The sequence below is a fragment of the Rattus norvegicus genome, chromosome 12 (genome assembly GCF_036323735.1).
Source record: "Rattus norvegicus strain BN/NHsdMcwi chromosome 12, GRCr8, whole genome shotgun sequence".
In the NCBI taxonomy this organism is placed as follows: domain Eukaryota; kingdom Metazoa; phylum Chordata; class Mammalia; order Rodentia; family Muridae; genus Rattus; species Rattus norvegicus.
Window position 1 is genome coordinate 17,075,563 of NC_086030.1, and position 19,031 is coordinate 17,094,593.

Here is a 19,031-nt window from a genome sequence, read left to right on the forward strand (position 1 = left end):
CCCAGCACCCACTTCAGTTGCCTCACAACTGCCATTAACTCCCACCCCTGGGGATCCCACACTTCAGACCCCCTTGTACTAACAAGCACATAGCCACACCCCTCTGCCCGGTGCGCATACGTATACACACATAAAATAAAAATAAATCTTTCAAAATATTAAAATGCAATAAAGTAATAATAAAAAGAAAGCTCGAGTTTGAAAATATGAGACTACACTTGTGGCTGCAGATTCTGAACATGCTGGAATGTCCCTATTTTGGTACTGGGATGGGGACAGGGATGGGGGTGGAGGCGGGGGTGGAATGGGGGTGGCGGTGGTGGAGCAAGATGGTTCCTAGAGTCACAGAGTCCAAGATGGTAGGGAGGATTCAGGGCTGACAGGTTTCTCAGGGGTGCACAGGACTAAGAGCCCTCAACAAGTAAACTGAGGGTGCCACAAGGTTCTGTCCCCAGGCGTCCCCGGTGGCTTTGCGGTGCTGCCGGGATGGCAATGGTAACAGAGCAGTTCAGTCTAGTCCAAACTGTGTTCTGCTGGCTAGAACAGCGATGCGGTGGAGGGGACACAGGGAGAAGCTAGCAGGAGGGAGGGGACCTCCCAGCCGGGCGATTGGCAGCGTGCGCCCGAGTCCCCCCCATATCCCGCCCCCGCCCCGCCCCCGACACCATCTGCTCAGGATTTGCAATCGGGAGACTCCAGGCTCGGGGGCTCCGGGCTCCGGAGGCAGCTGATCCGGTCTGCTCCGGGCTCTGGAGCTGCCCGAGGATACGACACCCTTCCAACCTGCTGCGCCTCCCGAAGCGGCTCCCGGTGTTCCCGCGTCCCAGCCCCGGGCCGGGCGCTGATGGAACCGCGGCGATGTTCACTCTGGCCAGGTTGCTGGATTTCCAGAAAACCAAATACGCAAGGTGAGCAGCGGGTCTGGGGGTGATAGACAGGGGCCAGGCCGCTGAGACCCCTCTTTTCCGTCCCCACTGTCTAGAGAACTGGGCTGAGTGCACAGACCCCACTGCCTGGATCTAGAACGACCCAGTGTCCTCTTCCTAACGGAGTGGTAATTTGTTACCCCGCTTTTGCGCACAGCGCAGCGAATTCTCCGTGTTTCCTTTTTCCCCTGGGCGAGGCGCTTTTTCCGTCCAAAGCTCAGTTTCCACATTTGCGACACGGTGAACGGTGACAGTCCCCACCACTCGGGACCACAGGAGGATTATATGAGATGATCCTTAGAAAGCACTTCGCGATGCCAGCAGGGCGGGGGAGCTGCTCCATCCCTATGGAACTCTCTGGGGTCCTACCTGAGCCCCGATTTCCTTTTTTGTTTTCTGTTTTGTTTGAGTCAGGTCTCACTGTGGTAGACCAGGCTGTCCTTTGACCTCGCAGAGCTCTATCTAGCTCTGAGTACTAGTTCTTTTCCTGTTTTGGAGACAGTCTTGCTCCGTACCCGAGGCTGGCCTTGATCTCACTGTGTAGCCCAGGCTTTTCTTGAACTTCTTCAGTCTTAGCCCCCTGAATGCTGAAATCAGGGCTGGGTGTCCCCATACCTCACAAAAGTATATTTTAGGGCTGGAGAGATGGCTCAGCGGTTAAGAGCACCGACTGCTCTTCCAGAGGTCCTGAGTTCAAATCCCAGCAACCACATGGTGGCTCACAACCATCTGTAATGGGATCTGATGCCCTCTTCTGGTGTGTCTGAAGACAGCTACAGTGTACATTATATGTAATAAATAAATTAAAAAAAAGTATATTTTAGTTAACATTGTGTATACTTGATTCCCATCTGAACACATTAGTTGTGTTATTTTGCATTCTTTTTTTTTAATATGAAGTTTTCATTATCTGGTGTGCATTTTGATTTGGTTGCCTTGAATAGTAATTATTATTATTATTATTATTATTATTATTATTATTATTATTATATATGGGCTGTGTGCCACAGCACATATAGGGAGGTCAGACAATGTGCAGAATTGATTATTTCCTTCTAACTATATGTGAATTCCAGGAATTGAACCCTGGTCTCCAGGCTTTTGGGACAAGCTCCTTGACCTGCTGAGCCATCTTGTTATGCCTTCCATGCCTCCCCCCCCCACTCCCTCACCCCCGCCCCCAAACTCCTTTTTTGAGACAATGTCTCATTCCATAACCCCGGCATCTCTGAAACTCACTATGTGGCCCAGGTCAGCCTTACAGGCCACAGTCCTTTGGCCTCAGGTTGAGATAACAAGTGTGGGCCGCTCTGCCTGGCTGCACTTGGTTGCCTCTGTGAAGAGGTCGGCCTTTGAGAAGGGATCAAGTCTTAGGGGATGTAGCTGTTTCACTTGAGTGAGTGCTAGCTCTCAGAGATGGGATTAGTTCTCTCCAGAGCTGGTTGTAGTGCAGTGAGGCTGCCTCTCCAAGCTTGCCATGTCTCTGCACACCTGCAGATTTACTGCCCTTGAACTGAAGCCAGCAATGGACTTGGATGTTCCAGTCTCCAGAGCCTCTATTCTGTGGATCCTAAACTGGCCTCTAACTCCCAGCTTGGGGTGGTCTCAAATTCCTGATCTGCCCAAGTGCTGGGTTAGGTGTAAACCACCACACCCAGTTTATGAAACATTGAGGACTGAACCCAGTGCATGGTAGACTAGCATACTGAGCTACTCCCCCAGCCCAAGAACTTCTAATTCTTTCAGCTAGCACGTCTCGGGTCTTCTGTTCCAGCAACGTTGAACACAGATGTAGGGGCTGGGAAGAGAGCTCAGTTGGCCGGGCGCTTGTCGCTCAGTAATGAGGGCCTGAGTTGGAACCCGGACCCTCAAGATAGAAAGCCAGATGTGGTGACATCCTTGTGATCCTGGTGCCAGGGAGGTGGAGACAAGTGGATCCCCGGAGCTTGCTGGCCATCCAGGCTTGAACACTCAGACAGGTTCCAGGTCCCAGTGAGAGATCCCTGTCTCAAAAACAAGGTTGGTATCCCCCCCCCCCCCCAGGAACAGCTACCCTCTGGCCTCCTTGTAGACATGTGCACACATGTGTATATACCAACTTCCACGAACATGTATGTATGCCCCCCCGCACACACAAAGATAATGAACAGACTAGGTAAGGTCGGAGAAGGAACACTGGGTGTTTCTTCTTTCTACCAATGTTACCATCTCCCCTTCGTTCCTTCCTTCATTCCTTCCTTCCTCTCTCCTCCCTCCTCCCTCCCTTCCTTCCTCTTTCCTTCCTTCCTTCTTTCCTTCCTTCCTCTTTCCTTCCTTCCTCTTTCCTTCTTTCTTTCCTTCCTTCCTTCCTTCTTTCCTTCCTTCTTTCCTTCCTTCCTTCCTCATTCCTTCTTTCTTTCCTTCCTTCCTTCTTCTTTCCTTCCTTCCTCTTTCCTTTCTTCCTTCCTTCGTTCCTGCCTTCTTTCCTTCCTTCCTCTTTCTTTGCTCCCTCCTCCCTCCCTTCCTTCCTCTTTCCTTCCTTCCTCCTTCCTTCCTTCTTTCCTTCATTCTTTCATTCCTTTGTTCCTTCCTTCTTTCCTCTTTCCTTCCTTCTTTCCTTCATTCCTCCCTTCTTCCTTCTTTCCTTCCTTCCTTCGTTCCTTCATTCCTTCTTCCTTCCTTCTTCCTTCTTTCCTTCCTTCCTTCGTTCCTTTGTTCCTTCCTTCTTTCCTCTTTCCTTCCTTCTTTCCTTCCTTCTTTCCTTCATTCATTCCTTCCTTCCTTTGTTCCTTCCTTCGTTCCTTCTTCCTTCTTTCCTTCCTTCCTCTCTTTCTTGTTCTGATATCAGGAGGTGCTGGGAGAAGAAGTCTTGGGTCCTTTTATTTGTCATGATGTTTTATTACATTTACACGTGTGGGCACATGTGTGCCACAACATCTATGTCCAGGTCATAAAACAACATGACAATGTCTACTCTCTCCTTCCACCATGTGGGTAACAAGGATTAAACTTGGATTGTTGGGGTTAGCAACAAATGCCTTTACCCACTGAGCCATCTTGTTGGTCCTGGCTTTGAAGTCTTAAGAGATTGATAGCAGAGTCAGGAGGGGCTTCATTTCTTTGATGATTTTTTTTTAAGTCTTTTGGTCTGTACAGATAATAAAACCTGTCTTAAATTTGACATACAATTTTTAATTTGGTTCACAGTTGGGTGAATCCTGAAGTTCAGTTCTTAGACTTCGTTTTGTTTTCAAGACAAGGTCTTACTATGGAGACAAGGCTGACCTTGGACTTACAGAGATCTGCCTGCTTCTGTCTCCTGAGTGCTGGGACAAAAGTCTTACACCCATGCCCTGCGGTCAGCACATTTGCTCTTACTGTCACCGACAAAGTCTTCTCCCTGAGACAGTCTCAGCTTTGAGTTTCATTCCTGGGACGGAGGCTTCTTTGGAAATGTTCACAGAAGTCTATGTCATGTGACCATATGACTAAGTCTCCTTCTGTGACATTATAGCTTCATGTTGGCTCGGTTCAGACATGGTGACCGGGGGCTTTACTTTGATAGTCATTAGCTGACTGGAACCGGAACCTGGAACAAGGTGTGGCATCTTGCTCCCACTTTGAACTTTTTTTGGCCTCCTCTCCTTTAAGCTTAAGCTCCAAGCATACTGGCCTGCAGATATGTCGATGCGTGCATGCATGCTTGTTAAGCAAAGCCTTTGGGAATCCACCCACAGCCATAGCTGTGATTCATGGCAGAGAAGGCACAGAGGCAGGAGATTGAGCAACCAGGGACGAACCAGCTGACCCAAAGGACGAACATGATGGGAAGAGAGGATTGACTTCCTCCAAGTTGCTCTCTGGCCTCTCTACATGCGTAGTGCAACAAGTGTAGCCCTCACCCCCTCCCACACAAATAAACCTAAAAGGACCCCAACTAACACATAGGCATGAGCAGGCAGGTCACGTGGTTCCCAAGTTCTAGGTCATATCCACTTGCTGCCCAGTGTGCAGTGACCAGGTCAAATGGCCCCCCGAGTGGAGTGTTCGCACAGGACTTGGAATTCCTCCTAAGACCACACAGAGACAAAGATAGGGTCCTGGCTTGTCCTACGGAGGGGCCCATGGGAAGGCTTGAACCGGAGTTTAACTCTGCCCTCACTGTGTTGTTCTGCCTGTTAGTGGGGCTCTTAGAAGAGGTTGGTAGCCTCTCTGTGGCTCTTACTGCCTCCTCAGTGTCTTCCAAAACATTAAGATATAGACTGGGGCGTGGGTTACTTGGTAGAGTTCTGGCCTGGCCCTCATTAAGCCTTGGGTTCCAGACACAGCACTGCATAAACTCAATGGTGTGGCTCACGCCTGCAATCCCAGCACTTGAGAGGTGGATCAGAGGTTCAGAGCCACCGTTGGCTATTGTATATTGAGTTTGAGGTCAGCATGGGTTTTGTGAGGCTCTGCTTTGACACACACAAACAAACACATTGGGGACACTCATGCTCCAGCTAGCATATGGCACTGTGGAAGGCTGTATGTTCTAGAATAGATTTTGACCTGAAGATGACAAGCGGGCCAGCTTCTGTGTTGTCCGATATGAAAACAAGTGCTGCCAAGTGTTGGTCACTGTGTGTGTGTGTGTGTGTGTGTGTGTGTGTGTGTGTGTGTGTGCGCGTGCGTGCACTCTATGCATCTCCAGCCTCCGGTTTCCATTTCATTCTGTGGTGCTCGACCATAGAAACTACACACTCACCTTTCTCATTCACGCATTCCTGGGGGCATTCGTGCACACCCCAAGTGTGAAGGTCAGAGGTCAACTTGTAGTGCTGGTCTTCTGGTGTCCTCTACTTTTTATTTGAGTCAGGGTCTCTGTGGGTCTTAGATTTTGCCAAGTAGGCCAGGCTAGCCTTTCCTCAGACTGCCAGGCATCCAGTTATCTCTGAATTTCATCTCATTGTCCTTGCTCCTGACTTTCATTGTGGGTTCTGGTGATCAAAACCTAAGTCCTTCCGTGTGTGCACCAAGGACTTTACTGACTGAGCCACCCCTCCAGCTCTTTTTGATTTGAATTTTGAGGCCGGGTCTCCCTAAACTGCCCATGGTGACTCAGATTTTATTCTGTAGCCAAGGTTAGTCTTGAACATTCATTCAGCTGTCCCGCCTCAGCCTTCACAGTGGCTGGAGGGACAGATCTGAGCCTCTGGGCTCTGCTAAGGGTTGGTTGTCACTGCTGTTTATAGACTGCCTATTTCCAGAGTGGCTACCATGTAACTTGTAGAACGTTGAGATCAGTGGGGCCCTCTGAGAAATCCTTTCTTCTTGAGAGGCTGTGGGGCTTTCAGCTGGTTTCTGCCGGTCTGGAGAGAGGGTGATGGAGGTGGAGGTCACTTGCTTGTCTTCCTGTGTTATGGCAGATGGCCCTGCGCAGGGTTTCTGAGGATCTGGATGAGAGGCACTCAGTCATTTGTCAACATCACCCTTGCCAGCCGGCTTGCTGTGGGAGACATTGTTTTCCTCTTTGTAGGCCTGAGCGGATACTTGCCTGTGTGCGTGTGTGGACACACATGCGACACAGCACAATTGCGGAGGCTGGAGGACAACCTTATGTGTCCAACAATCTCCTGTGCCTTGTTTGCCACTGGGAACACCAGTTGCTCTCAGGTCTCCTGTCTTGGCCTCCTGTAAAAGTATCTTTTAGTCGTCTGAAGTATCTGTCATCTCCAAGGCTCACTGCCACGGTCTGCTAACCTAGGCCCGGGCTTCTAGCCCCTGTACAATCTTGTCTAGGTCTAGAATGTTGTCAGCTGCGGCTGAGACTTGCTGCTGAATAAGCTCACCCGTCCCATTTCTTTCCGAGCTCTGGCTGGCTGGTTCAGCTCAGCTGTTTTGGCTCAAATTTCTCTCCAAGCTGACTGACTCAGTCTGGCTTCTCTTGGCTTCTGAATTGCTCTGCCTGGCCTCATGTTGGCAATCTGTTCTAATCTTCTGGCCCGTTCTCTCTTCAACCGGTTTTTGTAAAACTCTCCCAGTAAAGCAGACGACTTCCTCTCTTCTCTCCTTTTGCCCTGCTCTCTCTCTCTCTTTCTCTCTCTCTCTCTCTCTCTCTCTCTCTCTCTCTCTCTCTCTCTCTCTCTCTTTCTATTCTTTTTTTCGGAGCTGGGGACCGAACCCAGGGCCTTGCACTTGCTAGGCAAGTGCTCTACCACTGAGCCAAATCCCAACCCCTGCCCTGCTCTCTTAAATAGCTTTCCTCTTCCTTCTCCTGAGAGTTGGGCATAGCCTATTCTGTCAGATCTTTCTCTAATTTGTCACTTCTTCTGCCACTTGAGAAGATATCACTTTCAAGCATGGGTGCTTCCTTCTACAAACTAACTTTATTCTGTGGTCCATCCAGAGGGATTAAAAGTGTGTGCTAAGAGCTGAGCCATTCCGTGACACAATTTCGGGGTTCATAGTGTGAGCGAATATCCTGTAACATCCCTCCATCTCGCAGAGATAGTGCTGAGACTACAGATGTGTGCCACTGCGCCCAGCTTCAGGTGGGCTCTTGGGATCAGAACCTGGGTCCTCATGCTTGCAAGGCAGATGCTTTACCCACTGAGCCATCTCCCCAGCCTTGGTATATATTTGAAATCCCCATTTGGTTTGCCTAAGCTGCTGCTTCGGCTGTCTGCTCCCCCGGGCGGCACCTCACACCCATGCCAAGCGACAACAGTGGCAGTGCCAACCGTGGGAAGAATAATGGTCCCCTGCAGCAGAGCGCCCCCAGATTTACTCCCTGTGAGTCAAAAGGGGTTCCGAGTCAGGTTTGGAGCCGCCCTGACTCCCCGCACTTGGGTGGGAATTGGAGAGGCTCTCAGAACACGCAGTCTGCAGGTCCCCCTTCTTCGTTCACACCGCCTGGCATCTCCTGCTGTCCCGTGCATTCATTCACTGCCTTGCACCTTCATTTCTTCTTCCGTTGGCCAGACATTTGTGGGCTGCGGCAAGGATATAGACAGGGAGCTGCACACTGTAAACCTTGATATTTTATTTATTTATTATTTATTTTTATTTATTTATATATTTATTTTTATTTATTTATTTATTTTTTTGAGGCAGCATCTTGCAGGCTGACCTGGAAATCTTCATCTGCTGACTTTAGTTGGGGTGACATGTAGCTGGGGTGACAGCTCGGTACTACCATGCTCTGCTGATTAACTCCCTTTTTCTTGATGTCACTGCACCCAAATTATCCTGCTATTTGTATTCACACACACACACACACACACACACACACACACACACACACACACACACACACACATTTGTTTCCTTAAATTTGAGTTTTTGACAGCCCCGACTTGAAGCCCTGCTGTCAGATAAAACAACACAAGCCACCTGTGGCTACGTTATTTTAAACAGAACAGTTGAATTAAGTAAAATCAGTAAGTCCGAGTCTCAGCGACCTTGGGCACATTTTCAGGGCACGGGATGCTTGCGGCTGGGGGATTCTGTTCTGCACAGCAGGGATCTAAAACACAGCCACACAAACACAAAGGCTGTGTTCCCTTCTTCAGAGACGTCTCTTGGAGAGAGCAAGAGCCTATATAGCAGTAAGATACACAACGTAAAGCTCAATGTGCACCTTCACCCCAGTACTCGGGAGCCTGAGGCAGGAGGATTGCCCATTGGAGGTAAGCTTGGGGCTGCACAGTGAGACTTTGTCTCAGAAAGGCAAGGGATGGGCCTCGTGCATATTAGACAAGTGCTCTACCAATGAGCTCTATTTCCAAGCAGTGACAAAAGAATTGAGATAAGATGATTTGTTGTACTAATTAATATCAATTAATCTCAGTGGGAAAGGGTTTCTACCCAGCCTTTGGTCATTCAGTTCCCAGATAACACACACATATAATAAGCCTTCAATCAGCACTCCCGCTGGGCAGACATCTGCCCTCTCTGCTATGACGTCTACTTCCCTGCCAACAAGGCCAAGCTATGACTCTGCCGTGTTCCGTCTGGGCCGCTCTTAACTCCAATTGACCGGCCCTCATGGCCATGTTTTCACGACTCGCCTACCCCGTGGCATCTTCTCCCCTCTCCGCCTTCTCTCTTTGTCCCGTCATGGTTCCTCTCTGACCCCAAGCCCTGGAATCGAAACCCCAACTGTCTCTCTTCTGCCCAGCTGTAGGCTGTAGGCGTCTTTATTCACCAGCCAGGGATAACTTGGGGGTCAAGATCGTGTAGCATCACTTGGGTCTACGTGAGAAAGTCCTTGTCCTTGGGGGCAGCCAGGGCCAATAATTAGCTTCACAATACATTGCAACAGCCCAAACCTCAACAATGATTTTTTCTTTGATAATATGATTGGATTTTAGGAAATGGAGCACCTCTACCCAGAGTTCTAAGCCTTAGTTGATGCTGTGAAGAAGGGGGTGGTTCTCTGACACCCAGGTTAGATCAGAAGTGGACCCGATGCCATTCACAAGCCCTGGGCACTCCTTTTGGAAGGACTCAGTCTCTGTGAGTGCTGAGGATGGGTTGAGAGGGGACGAAGGGTGGGGTGTCCATCCCTGGGGCTTCCGGAGGTTGATACCTTCTCAGACAAGGGCCCTGTGACAGTCAGGGCACCTAGGTAGGATAAGAGTCTGTCATATAGGCTAGTCTGTCTTTTCAGTGTGTGTGCACACGTGTGTGCACATATGTTTGTGTGTGCAGCTGTATGGACAAGTGTGTGACCTTGTCTGACTTTTTGAGGCAGTTTCTCTCATTGAACCTGAAACTCACTGTTGTTTGTTATACTGACTGATCAGTGAGCTCCAGGACCTGTGTGTTTCCACCTCCCCTACTGGCTTCACAGGCATAAACGGCTTCAGACAGGTTTTTATGTGGGTGCTGGGGATTTGAACTCAGGTCCTCATGCTTCATGACCAACAGCTTACCCACTGATAATAGCCCCCAGACCTGTGCCATCTTAACAATTACAAAGTGGGGGGGAAGGGAAAGTGGGGGGGAAGGGAAAGTGGAGGGGGAGGGAGAGGGAGGAGGAGGGGGAGGGGGAAGGGGGAAGGGAAAAGGGAGAGGGAGGAAGGAGAAGGGAAGGGGGAAGAAGGAGAGGGGAAGGGGGAGGGGAGGGGGAAGGAGAGGGGAAGGGGGAAGAAGGAGAGGGGAAGGGGGAAGAAGGAGAGGGGAAGGGGAGGGGGAGGGAGGGGAGAGGGAAGAAGGAGGGGGGAGGGAGAGGGGGAACATACATGTGCTTCTGTTCTTTCTTTGTACCATTTTTTTCCTTTTGAGGTAGGACTTAGCTCCTACTGTTTCTGTCACTGTGCTGAGAATGCGGGTTATCTGGCTGTCACAGATGACTGGATAGTTCTGTCTCTACCTCCCATCCACTTCAGGAGTGCTGGGATTACATATTTGAACCACATATCCATCCATGTTTGTTTGTTTTTAAGGTGGGTTTCAGAGATCAAACTCAGGTGGTCAGGCTTACACAGCAAACACGTCTATGCCTGGAACCATCACTCCAGCTCTATCGTAACCATTTTTAACTGCAGAATTCAGTGGCATTATGCACTACGTTGCCACCTGCTTCCAGAACTTTCTGTCTTCTGTATAGGAAACTTTGTAGTCGTTAAATGTTGACTCTCCGTTCATCGCCTCAGCCTCTAGCTCCCATCATTCTCTCTGTCTCCCCACAAGTCCCCTTACCCTGTAGTCGAGGCTGGTCTCTTAACCCTTTGGCCTCTGCCTCCAAAGTCCTGGGATCACAAGTGTGCACCACCACACTCACTCTGTTTCTCTACGGTTTTAACTACCCCTCTCTCATAGAAGTGGGATCGCTCAGACTCTATAACTGACCTGTGTACATGTAGTTCTTGTCAGGATTGCCTGCCCTTTAAAAGCCAGAGCAGTAGTCTACTGTCGATCTGCACATGCAGCCATCTATCGTTTGCAGCAGTAGGCACATGGACCCAGAGACGTGGAGAAGCTCTTCCTGGGCATGCCTGGTGTCAGTTGACGGTAGTGTTTAGGACTACTAGCAGGCTGTGTTACTGATGCAGGTCACATCCCCAGTGACTTCCAATACTCAAGGACCCTTGAACATCTGTGCCAGCGACAGCTGGTCCCCTGTACCCGTATTCACAATGCCCTCCACGAACTGGTAACTTAGGTGTTCAAGGAAAAGTATGCCATGCTTGTAGCACGACCTCTGACCCCTCCTGTTGTCCCTGCTCCTCTCTCTCCTCTCACACTTGTGTATTTTGAGACAGGGTCTCATGTACCCCAGGCTAGCCACATACTCATCATATAGCTGAGGAGGACGTTAAGATCTTGATCTAACCCTCCTGCCCCCATGACATCCCCACTCCCTGCCATGAGCTCTGGGAACTTTTGTTTTTAATTATGGATATGAGTATGGAAACCAGGACTCCTCACATACAGGGCAAACCCTTTACCACCAAGCTGCATCACAACCCTTCTTATCACTTAAAAAAAAAAATCCCCTTCCCTCCCTGTGTGCAGGGTGTGTGGGCGAGGGCATACCGCTGCATGGATGTGATAGCTTTTGGGAGCGTCTCTCTTGTGGCTTCTGCCATGATTCACACCTCAGGCTAGCCAGCCTGCCCTGCTTCCTGGCCATCCTCCAGTATCTGCTTCCCGTCTCTTTCTAAGGGTGTAGGGCTTCCAGATGTGCACCACCACATGTGACTTTTTATGTGGATTCCATGAATGGAGCGCAAGTCCTCAGTCCTGTATGGCGAGTGCTTTTGCCTCCGAGCCATCTCACTTGTCACTGACTCTTCTTTTTCATTCAAGATGAGTCCTTACTAAATTGTCTAGGCTGACCTTGAACTAACACTCTCTCTCTCTCTCTCTCTCTCTCTCTCTCTCTCTCTCTCTCTCTCTCTCTCTCTGTGTGTGTGTGTGTGTGTATGTGTGTGTGTGTGTGTAGCCCAGACTGGCCTTGAACTTATTCTATAGCCAGGAAGGCCTTAAGATGTGATCCTCCTACCTCAGCCTTCCAAGCAGATGGCTTGACAGACCTGCACCACCAGGCCTAGTAGACCTGCAACACTGCAGACACCACCTATGTGGAATCCCCCACACCACAGGTCTTCATTTTAACTCATTTCTACTCTTTTACTTTTGTGCTCCAACTTAGTCGATGTGTGCAGATGTGCACATGTGCGTGCATATATGTGCATGCGTGCGTATATGTGCATGTATGATGTGTATGTGTGTGTGTGTTTGCACATGCACATTGAGGGTCTGTGAGTGTCATGACACATGTGTGGTCAGAGGATGACATCAAGTGTTGCCCTCATTCTCCACCTTGTTTGAGGCAGGGTCTTCTGTTCTCCACTGTGTACACTAGGCTGTCCTACCGGAGAACTTCCTGGGACTCCCCTGTCTGTGATTCTCATCTCACTGGCTGACAGATCACTGAGTCCAGCCTTGAGTCAGTCTTTATGTGTGTGCCAGGGACCTGATCTCACCACAAGTGCTCCACAAGTGCTCTCCCCACTGAGCTGCTTCCCCAACCCTCCTTGATTTGTTTAAAACAGAAACTCCTAAACCTAGCACAGACCCCATAGGTTAAAGGACTGGGTTCCACACACATGCCCATTTTGGTTGGTGATCTCACGGACTCAAGGAGTGTGTGTGTGTGTGTGTGTGTGTGTGTGTGTGTGTGTGTGTGTTTACACGAGTGTGGCAGCCTTCATATAGGGATCAAAGGACAACTTTTAGGAATCGGTTCTTCTACCTGTGGGTCCTGGGGTTCCAATTCAGGTAGTCAGGCTTGGCAGCAAATGCCTTTATTCACTGAACCATCTTGCTGGCCCACACTAGTATTTTACCAATTATTGTAATGGTGTCTATATGAACAGCTGGGGCAGGTCCTCAACTTCTGGGGCCACTGCAGCTGTGGAGTTAAGGTAGCCCTTTTCTGTCTCCCTTATCTTAGATCCATCCGAAGCCCAAACTGTCAGTGTCCCCAGGCCGAGCGTCAGGCCTCAACAGCACTGGGACTCTGTCATGAGGACAGATCCGTCCAGCAGATAACGTGATGGGGCGAGAGGGCAAGCAGGGAGGTCAGGACCTGTGGGTTTTCTGTAATCTGAATGTTAATGATTACCAATAATTACATCTTCAGCTGGTGTTGGGGCGAGACGGGGAGGGAAGGTAGGCTGTGTTATGTTGAGAGTTGTCTGACCCGGAGGGGACAGCATTCAGACATCCATAGAAGGCTGAAGAGATGGCTGAGTGGTTAAGGGTCCCTGTCGTTCTTGCTGAGGACCTGGGTTCGGTTCCCAGGACCTATGTAAGGCTCCAGGGAATCTGACACCTTTTTCCAGATTCTGGGGACAACCTGCACTCATGTCCATTTGTCCCCCAATACATGAATAATTTGATGATGATGATGATGATGACTACAATGACGGTGACGATGATGGTGGTGGTGGTGGTGGTGGTGACATTCATGGGGCTAACACGATGACTTAAAGACACGTACTTCCAAGCTTAGTGACCCACGTTCAATCCCCAGTATCCACATGGTGGAAGGAGTTAGCCAACTCCTGAAACTTGTCCTCTGACCCCCGCTCACATGCTGGCACACATGCAGCTCCCCCACCGATTAAAAAGCTCATACTCACGGGGCTGGGAGATGCTTCTTTGGTGAAGTGCTTCCTGTGCAAGCACTAGGACCTGAGTTCAGATCCCTAGCACCCATGTAAAGCCAGGTAGAACACGTCTGTAACTTCCCCACTGGGTTGGGGGCACAGGCAGAGACAGGGGGAGCCTGAGGACTTGGTGTCCAGGCAGTCTATGAGGAGATGGCCTAGGAGGCATTTTAGTTTGGTTCCTGTTACTGTGGATTATTTATTTGGACAGGTTACAGGCCACCATTGAGGGATGCCAGGCAGGAGCTCGAGGCAAGCACCTAAAGTTCAGACAACGTGCTGCTTGCTGCCTCGGTTCCAGGCTCCTGGTCAGCTTCCTTTCTTGTACAGCCCATTCATTCTCCCCTCTGCCCAGGGCTGGTGCTGCTCACAGTACACGGACCTTCCCCCAGCAACGCTGCATAGACATTGCCACAGGTGATCTGGTGGAGGGAGTTCCTCAGCCCCTCTTCCCAGGGAAGGTTTCCTTTTCTCACGTGTCTGTCAAGTGGGCCAACGCCTAAGCATTATAATTGATCAAGTCCTTGTCATGGAAGCTTGAGGAACTGACTTTAATCCCTACCACCCACATGCTGTATGTGCTGGCGTGTGCTCATAGCCCCAGTGCTGTCCAGGCGGAGGCAGGTGGATCCCTGGAGTTCCCTGACCAGCCGGGTTAGCCTACTCAGGTGAGCAACAGTCAGAGGGAAGCCCTGCCCCAGAAAGCAAGGTGTACAGCTCCTGAGGTGCACACATGTATACACACGTGTCTGCACACTTATGAGCACCCTCAGGTGCACACATGTGTACACACGTGTCTGCACACTTATGGGCACCCTCAGGTACACACATGTGCACACACGTATCTGCACACTTATGGGCACCCTCAAGTGCACACATGTGCACACACGTGTCTGCACACTTATGGGCACCCTCAGGTGCACACATGTGCACACACATGTCTGCACACTTATGAGCACCTTCAGGTACACACATGTGTTCACACGTGTCTGCACACTTATGGGCACCCTCACACATGAACTTCACTATACACTGACATACACAAAGCATTCACTGTCTTCTTTTTGAACAATGGGGTTTAACAAATAGAAATGTAAATTTTAAAATGTTATTTATTCATTATTCATTTATTTTCAAGCTCGGATCATCCCGGAACATACTATGTAGTTCATGCTGGCCTCAAACTCACAGCCTTCCCAGTGCTGGAATAGAAGGTGTGCACCACCATACCCAGCTAAGGTTACTTTTAAGTGTGTGTGTGTGTGTGTGTGTGTGTGTGTGTGTGTGTGTGTAATGTGTGCAGAAGCCAGAAGGGTGTCAGATCCCCCAGAATCTGGGCGGTTGTGAGCCATCCAGTGTGGGTGTTGGGGATGGAACTTGGCTCCTCTGGAAGAGCATTAGTGCTCTCAACCACGGAGCCATCTCTCCAGTCCCCTTTTGTCATTGTTGACACTGGGTCTTACACCGTAGCGCCATGCTTGCCTAGAACTTAACGCGTATTCCAAACTCTTCTTCAACTCACAGCACTCCTGACTCTGTCTCCTGAAGGCTGGGACTTTGGGCATGAGCCACCCCTGTATGTCCTGTATTCATGACATCAGTTGTTGCTAAGTGTGCTGGGCATGGTTACAATCTCAGCATCCAAGAAGGAGGCAGGAGGGTAATGTGTGCCAGACCAATCTGTGTAGTAAGAAGCTGCATAGAAGGAAGCAATCACCAGTACCTGTGAACCTGCAGGGTCTGTCCTGGGTGCTGGCATTCAGGTCCAGCCCTCCTGAAGTTCACAGAGGCATAACCTGTGGCCAGTTGTGGCAGAGAGATAGGGAGGTGTGGGTGGGATGAAGCAGGGACTGTGATGCTTTCATGGGCTACAGGGGGACGTGAGGAGAGGGCGCTGACTGGTGTAGAGGGTAGCTGGCCATGCTGGAACTGTTTCAGTGCTGGTCATAGCACCCATTCCTCCTGCCCTCCATTCCTCTTTGTCTCAAGGGTCTCACTATGTAGCTCGAAATCACCTTGTAGCTCAGGCTGGATTTGAACTCACTCTGTAGCCAAGGAAAACCTCAACCTCATGATCCTCCTGCTTCAGTTTCTGGGATGTTGTGATGACAGGCCTGTACCCTATGCTTGTTCTTTCTTGTTTTTCACTTGAGGTGTGTGTGTGTGTGTGTGTGTGTGTGTGTGTGTGTTTATACATGCATATGTGTGTACATGCATGTGTGTACATATGTGTGTATGTGTGTACATGCATGTGTGTATGCATGTGTATACATGTGTGTTTACATGCATGCGTGTATACATGTGTGTGTATGTGTGTGGGTGCACATGCATAATTACACGTACATGTATGTGGGGGCCAGAGGTGAACTTCTGGTGCCACTCCTTAGGCACTAGTCATTTTATTTTGACAAAAAGTCTCTCACCGGCCCAGAACTTACTAAGTAGACTAGGTTGTCTGGCCAGTGAGTCTTAAGGATCTGCCTGTTACTGTCTCCTCAGTGCTGTGAATACAGATGTTCACTGCCACATCTGGCTTTTCTATACATAGAAACTAAACTCTATGCAGAGAACTAATCTCAGGTCTCTGTGCCTGCAAGGCAAGTGCTTTGCCAACTGGGCTATCTCCCCAACCCTCCTTTTGAAAGTATTTCTATCTTAAGTTATGTGTATGCATGTGAAGGTTCACAGGTGGGTATTGTATGTGAGTGCAGGTGCCTGAGGGTATCAGATCCCCTGGAGGTGGAGTTATGGATGGTTGTGAACTTCCTGATATGGGTGCTGGGACCCGAACGCACTCTTAACCACTGAGCAGCCCAGCCCCACTTTCATTTTTTAAAGACAATGATCTTACATCGTAGCCCAGGCTTCCTAGAACTCACTCTTAAGCCTGGTCTGGTCTTGGCTTTTCATTTTTTGAGACAGGTCATTTTGGCCTCCTGTTTTTGGACAGAATGGCATGGTGGCGGGGACATGTGGAGAAGAGCTGTGCACAGGAAGTAGAGAGAGGGAGACAGGAAGTGACCGGGGATAATATACCCTGCAGGGCCCACTCCCAGCGACCTAGTTTTTCCCAGCTAGATCCCATCTCCTAAACTTCCATCATCTCTCAGAATAGCAGGCCATCTGGAGACGACACACTCAACACCGGAGCCTGTAGGGACAAATCATACTCAATTCGTAATGGAATTTATATAATGCAATATTATCTTTAAATTGTCTCAGGCTGTTTGGACAGCTATTCCAAAATGCCAAAGATTGAACAGCTAACGAACATCTGTTTCTAGAGTGTCTTCCCTGGGGAAATGGGAGAAGTGCCCACCCCCTCCTCAGAAGGTCCCAGTGACAAACCGAAGCACGATTCCATCCGAGTCCTCTCTGAGGAACCGATGAGCTTTCGTGGGTGAGGCTGCTTACGGGACCCTTGGGTACCCCAGAGCACTCACACGGGACAGTGTCCACTCAGCATGCATGGTGGCTTTGACCTCCCAGCCTGTGTGCCCTAGCACCTCCCAGAACACAGAAGCCACTCGTAATTAGGGCACGATGGCCGTGAGTAGCAGCTGGACGCTCGGGTGGGTGCTATGAGGAGATGTCAACAGTCAGTGGGCCCAATCATGATGGGCTGGTGCAGAGGCACAGACCATCTGATGGAGGCGACGGTTGTTTGCTTGAAGACCAAGTCCTACAAGAAGAGACATTCAGGTCATGGTGGTGTTGCAGGTACACTTGTGACACTCGGGGTATGGATACAGGAGTGTGCATCATGAGGTGGGTCAGGAGTTCAAGGCCATCCTTGGCTACATAAGGCTCCCAATTTGGCCCAAACACCACGGTGACAACCAGCAACAGCCGGAATCAATCACAAATTTCCTCCAAGTTCCAGGAACTTTGAACTTGAGATCAAACTCCCAGCATGGTCAGTGTCTTCCAGATTTCCAGGGTCCAGATATTCCTGTACCCTTGAGTAGTACCAAGAGAGTGGGGAGAACTCTCGAATCCTCTGTGAGGGTTGATGAGGGTCACCTCAGAGCCCTTATTCCCGATGCCAGCATATTTAGCACGCACAGTATGAATTTGGCAAGGGGGACATGAGCATTCAGTCCACGATGCGGGGACTCACCTAATTTAACCATTTGACCCAAAGGCCACCTTGTCTCTCTGTCTCTTCCAGGAGGGTTGCTCAGACCCAGGATCTTGTCTGTGATGAGGCATTGTTGGCCCATTGACCTCTCTCCTCTCTTTAGTCAGATCTCCTCCTCAACCCCTCTGCCCCCAGCTCCCAAAGCCCTGTGGGGCATTTGGGAGCACTCAGGCCAGTTGCTGTAGGAGGTCTCATTCGGAATCATGGGGTAGTTTCTCTGGATTCCAACAAGGCTGTGTGCCTCTCTCTCTCTCTCTCTCTCTCTCTCTCTCTCTCTCTCTCTCTACCTCTACCTCTACCTCTCCCCTCTCTCTTTTCCCCTTCTGTTCACCCTCCCCCTTTCCCTCTCCTCTCCCCTTCATCCTCTCCCTCTTGGCTCCTCCTCCCTTCCCCCCTCTCAACTCTCACTCTGTATGTTAGAGCAACGAGTTAACCTGGCGTCTTCCCCTCTGCCTTATTTTTGAGGCAGGGTCTCTCTCTGAACTTGGAGCTCACTCTTTTGGGTGGACTGGCTGGGGATCCCCATCTTTATGCCCTTTCCCCACAGCTGAGCTAGGGTTACAAGTGCTCTGCCACTGGTAGCACTGCTGGGTAGCTTTTACATGGGCATTAGGGGGTTAAAATCAGACCTTCACACTTGCTCGACAAGCATTTTGCCATCTGAGCCTTCTTTCCAGTCCATACCTTTCAAACAGAGACTCATGAGGGCCAGGCTGATTTTTGAACTCTCGGTGTAGCTCAGGTTGATCTTGAACTCTGACCCTTCTTCCTTCATTTCCTGTGGGCTGGGGCTACACGTATGTACTACTGTTAGTGATATGTCTGTATATCTATGTATTTATGTATCTGTCTGTCCATCCATCTATCTGTCTGTCCATCTGTCTGTCTGTCTATGCATCCACCCACCTATCTATCTATCTATCTATCTATCTATCTATCTATCTATCTATCTATCTATCTATCTATCTGATCTCCTGCAGTCTAGATTTGCCAGTTGAGGCTGGCCTTGAGTGTCCATTACAGCTACCAGCCTGCCTGGGTTTATTTTTTATTATGTCGCAAAGGCAGATCTCAAACACTCTATTTAGCTGAGAATGGCTGCTGCTGCTTCTGCCTTGGTCTCCAGAGGGTTGAGATTGCAGGCAGACATCATGACAACCAAGTTCTTACTTTTAATGAATTCATATTTAATTAGCTATGTGGCTGGTGGCTCCATAGCAGCACAGATGTACTTACCCGGGGCTTAATGATACTCACAATCGACATTTCTGAAAAGGAAACCAGAGTGCTTGATGCATTTCACTCACAACTCAACAGGGG

The 19,031-nt window shown here is 49.7% G+C and overlaps 1 protein-coding gene across 3 annotated transcripts in view; it reads left to right on the plus strand.

The window, feature by feature from the left end:
* The first annotated feature begins 307 nt into the window (after positions 1 to 307).
* Positions 308 to 19,031, plus strand: part of Mmd2 (monocyte to macrophage differentiation-associated 2) — a 47,386-nt gene continuing 28,662 nt past the window's right edge. The window contains exon 1 of one of the 3 annotated variants that reach the window (XM_063271263.1): positions 308 to 908. In XM_063271263.1, the coding sequence (XP_063127333.1) occupies positions 859 to 908 (50 nt within the window). In that variant the 5' untranslated portion in view covers positions 308 to 858. The remainder of the gene's footprint in view (positions 909 to 19,031) is intronic. The other 2 variants (XM_063271264.1, NM_001037217.1) reach the window with 2 other exon arrangements.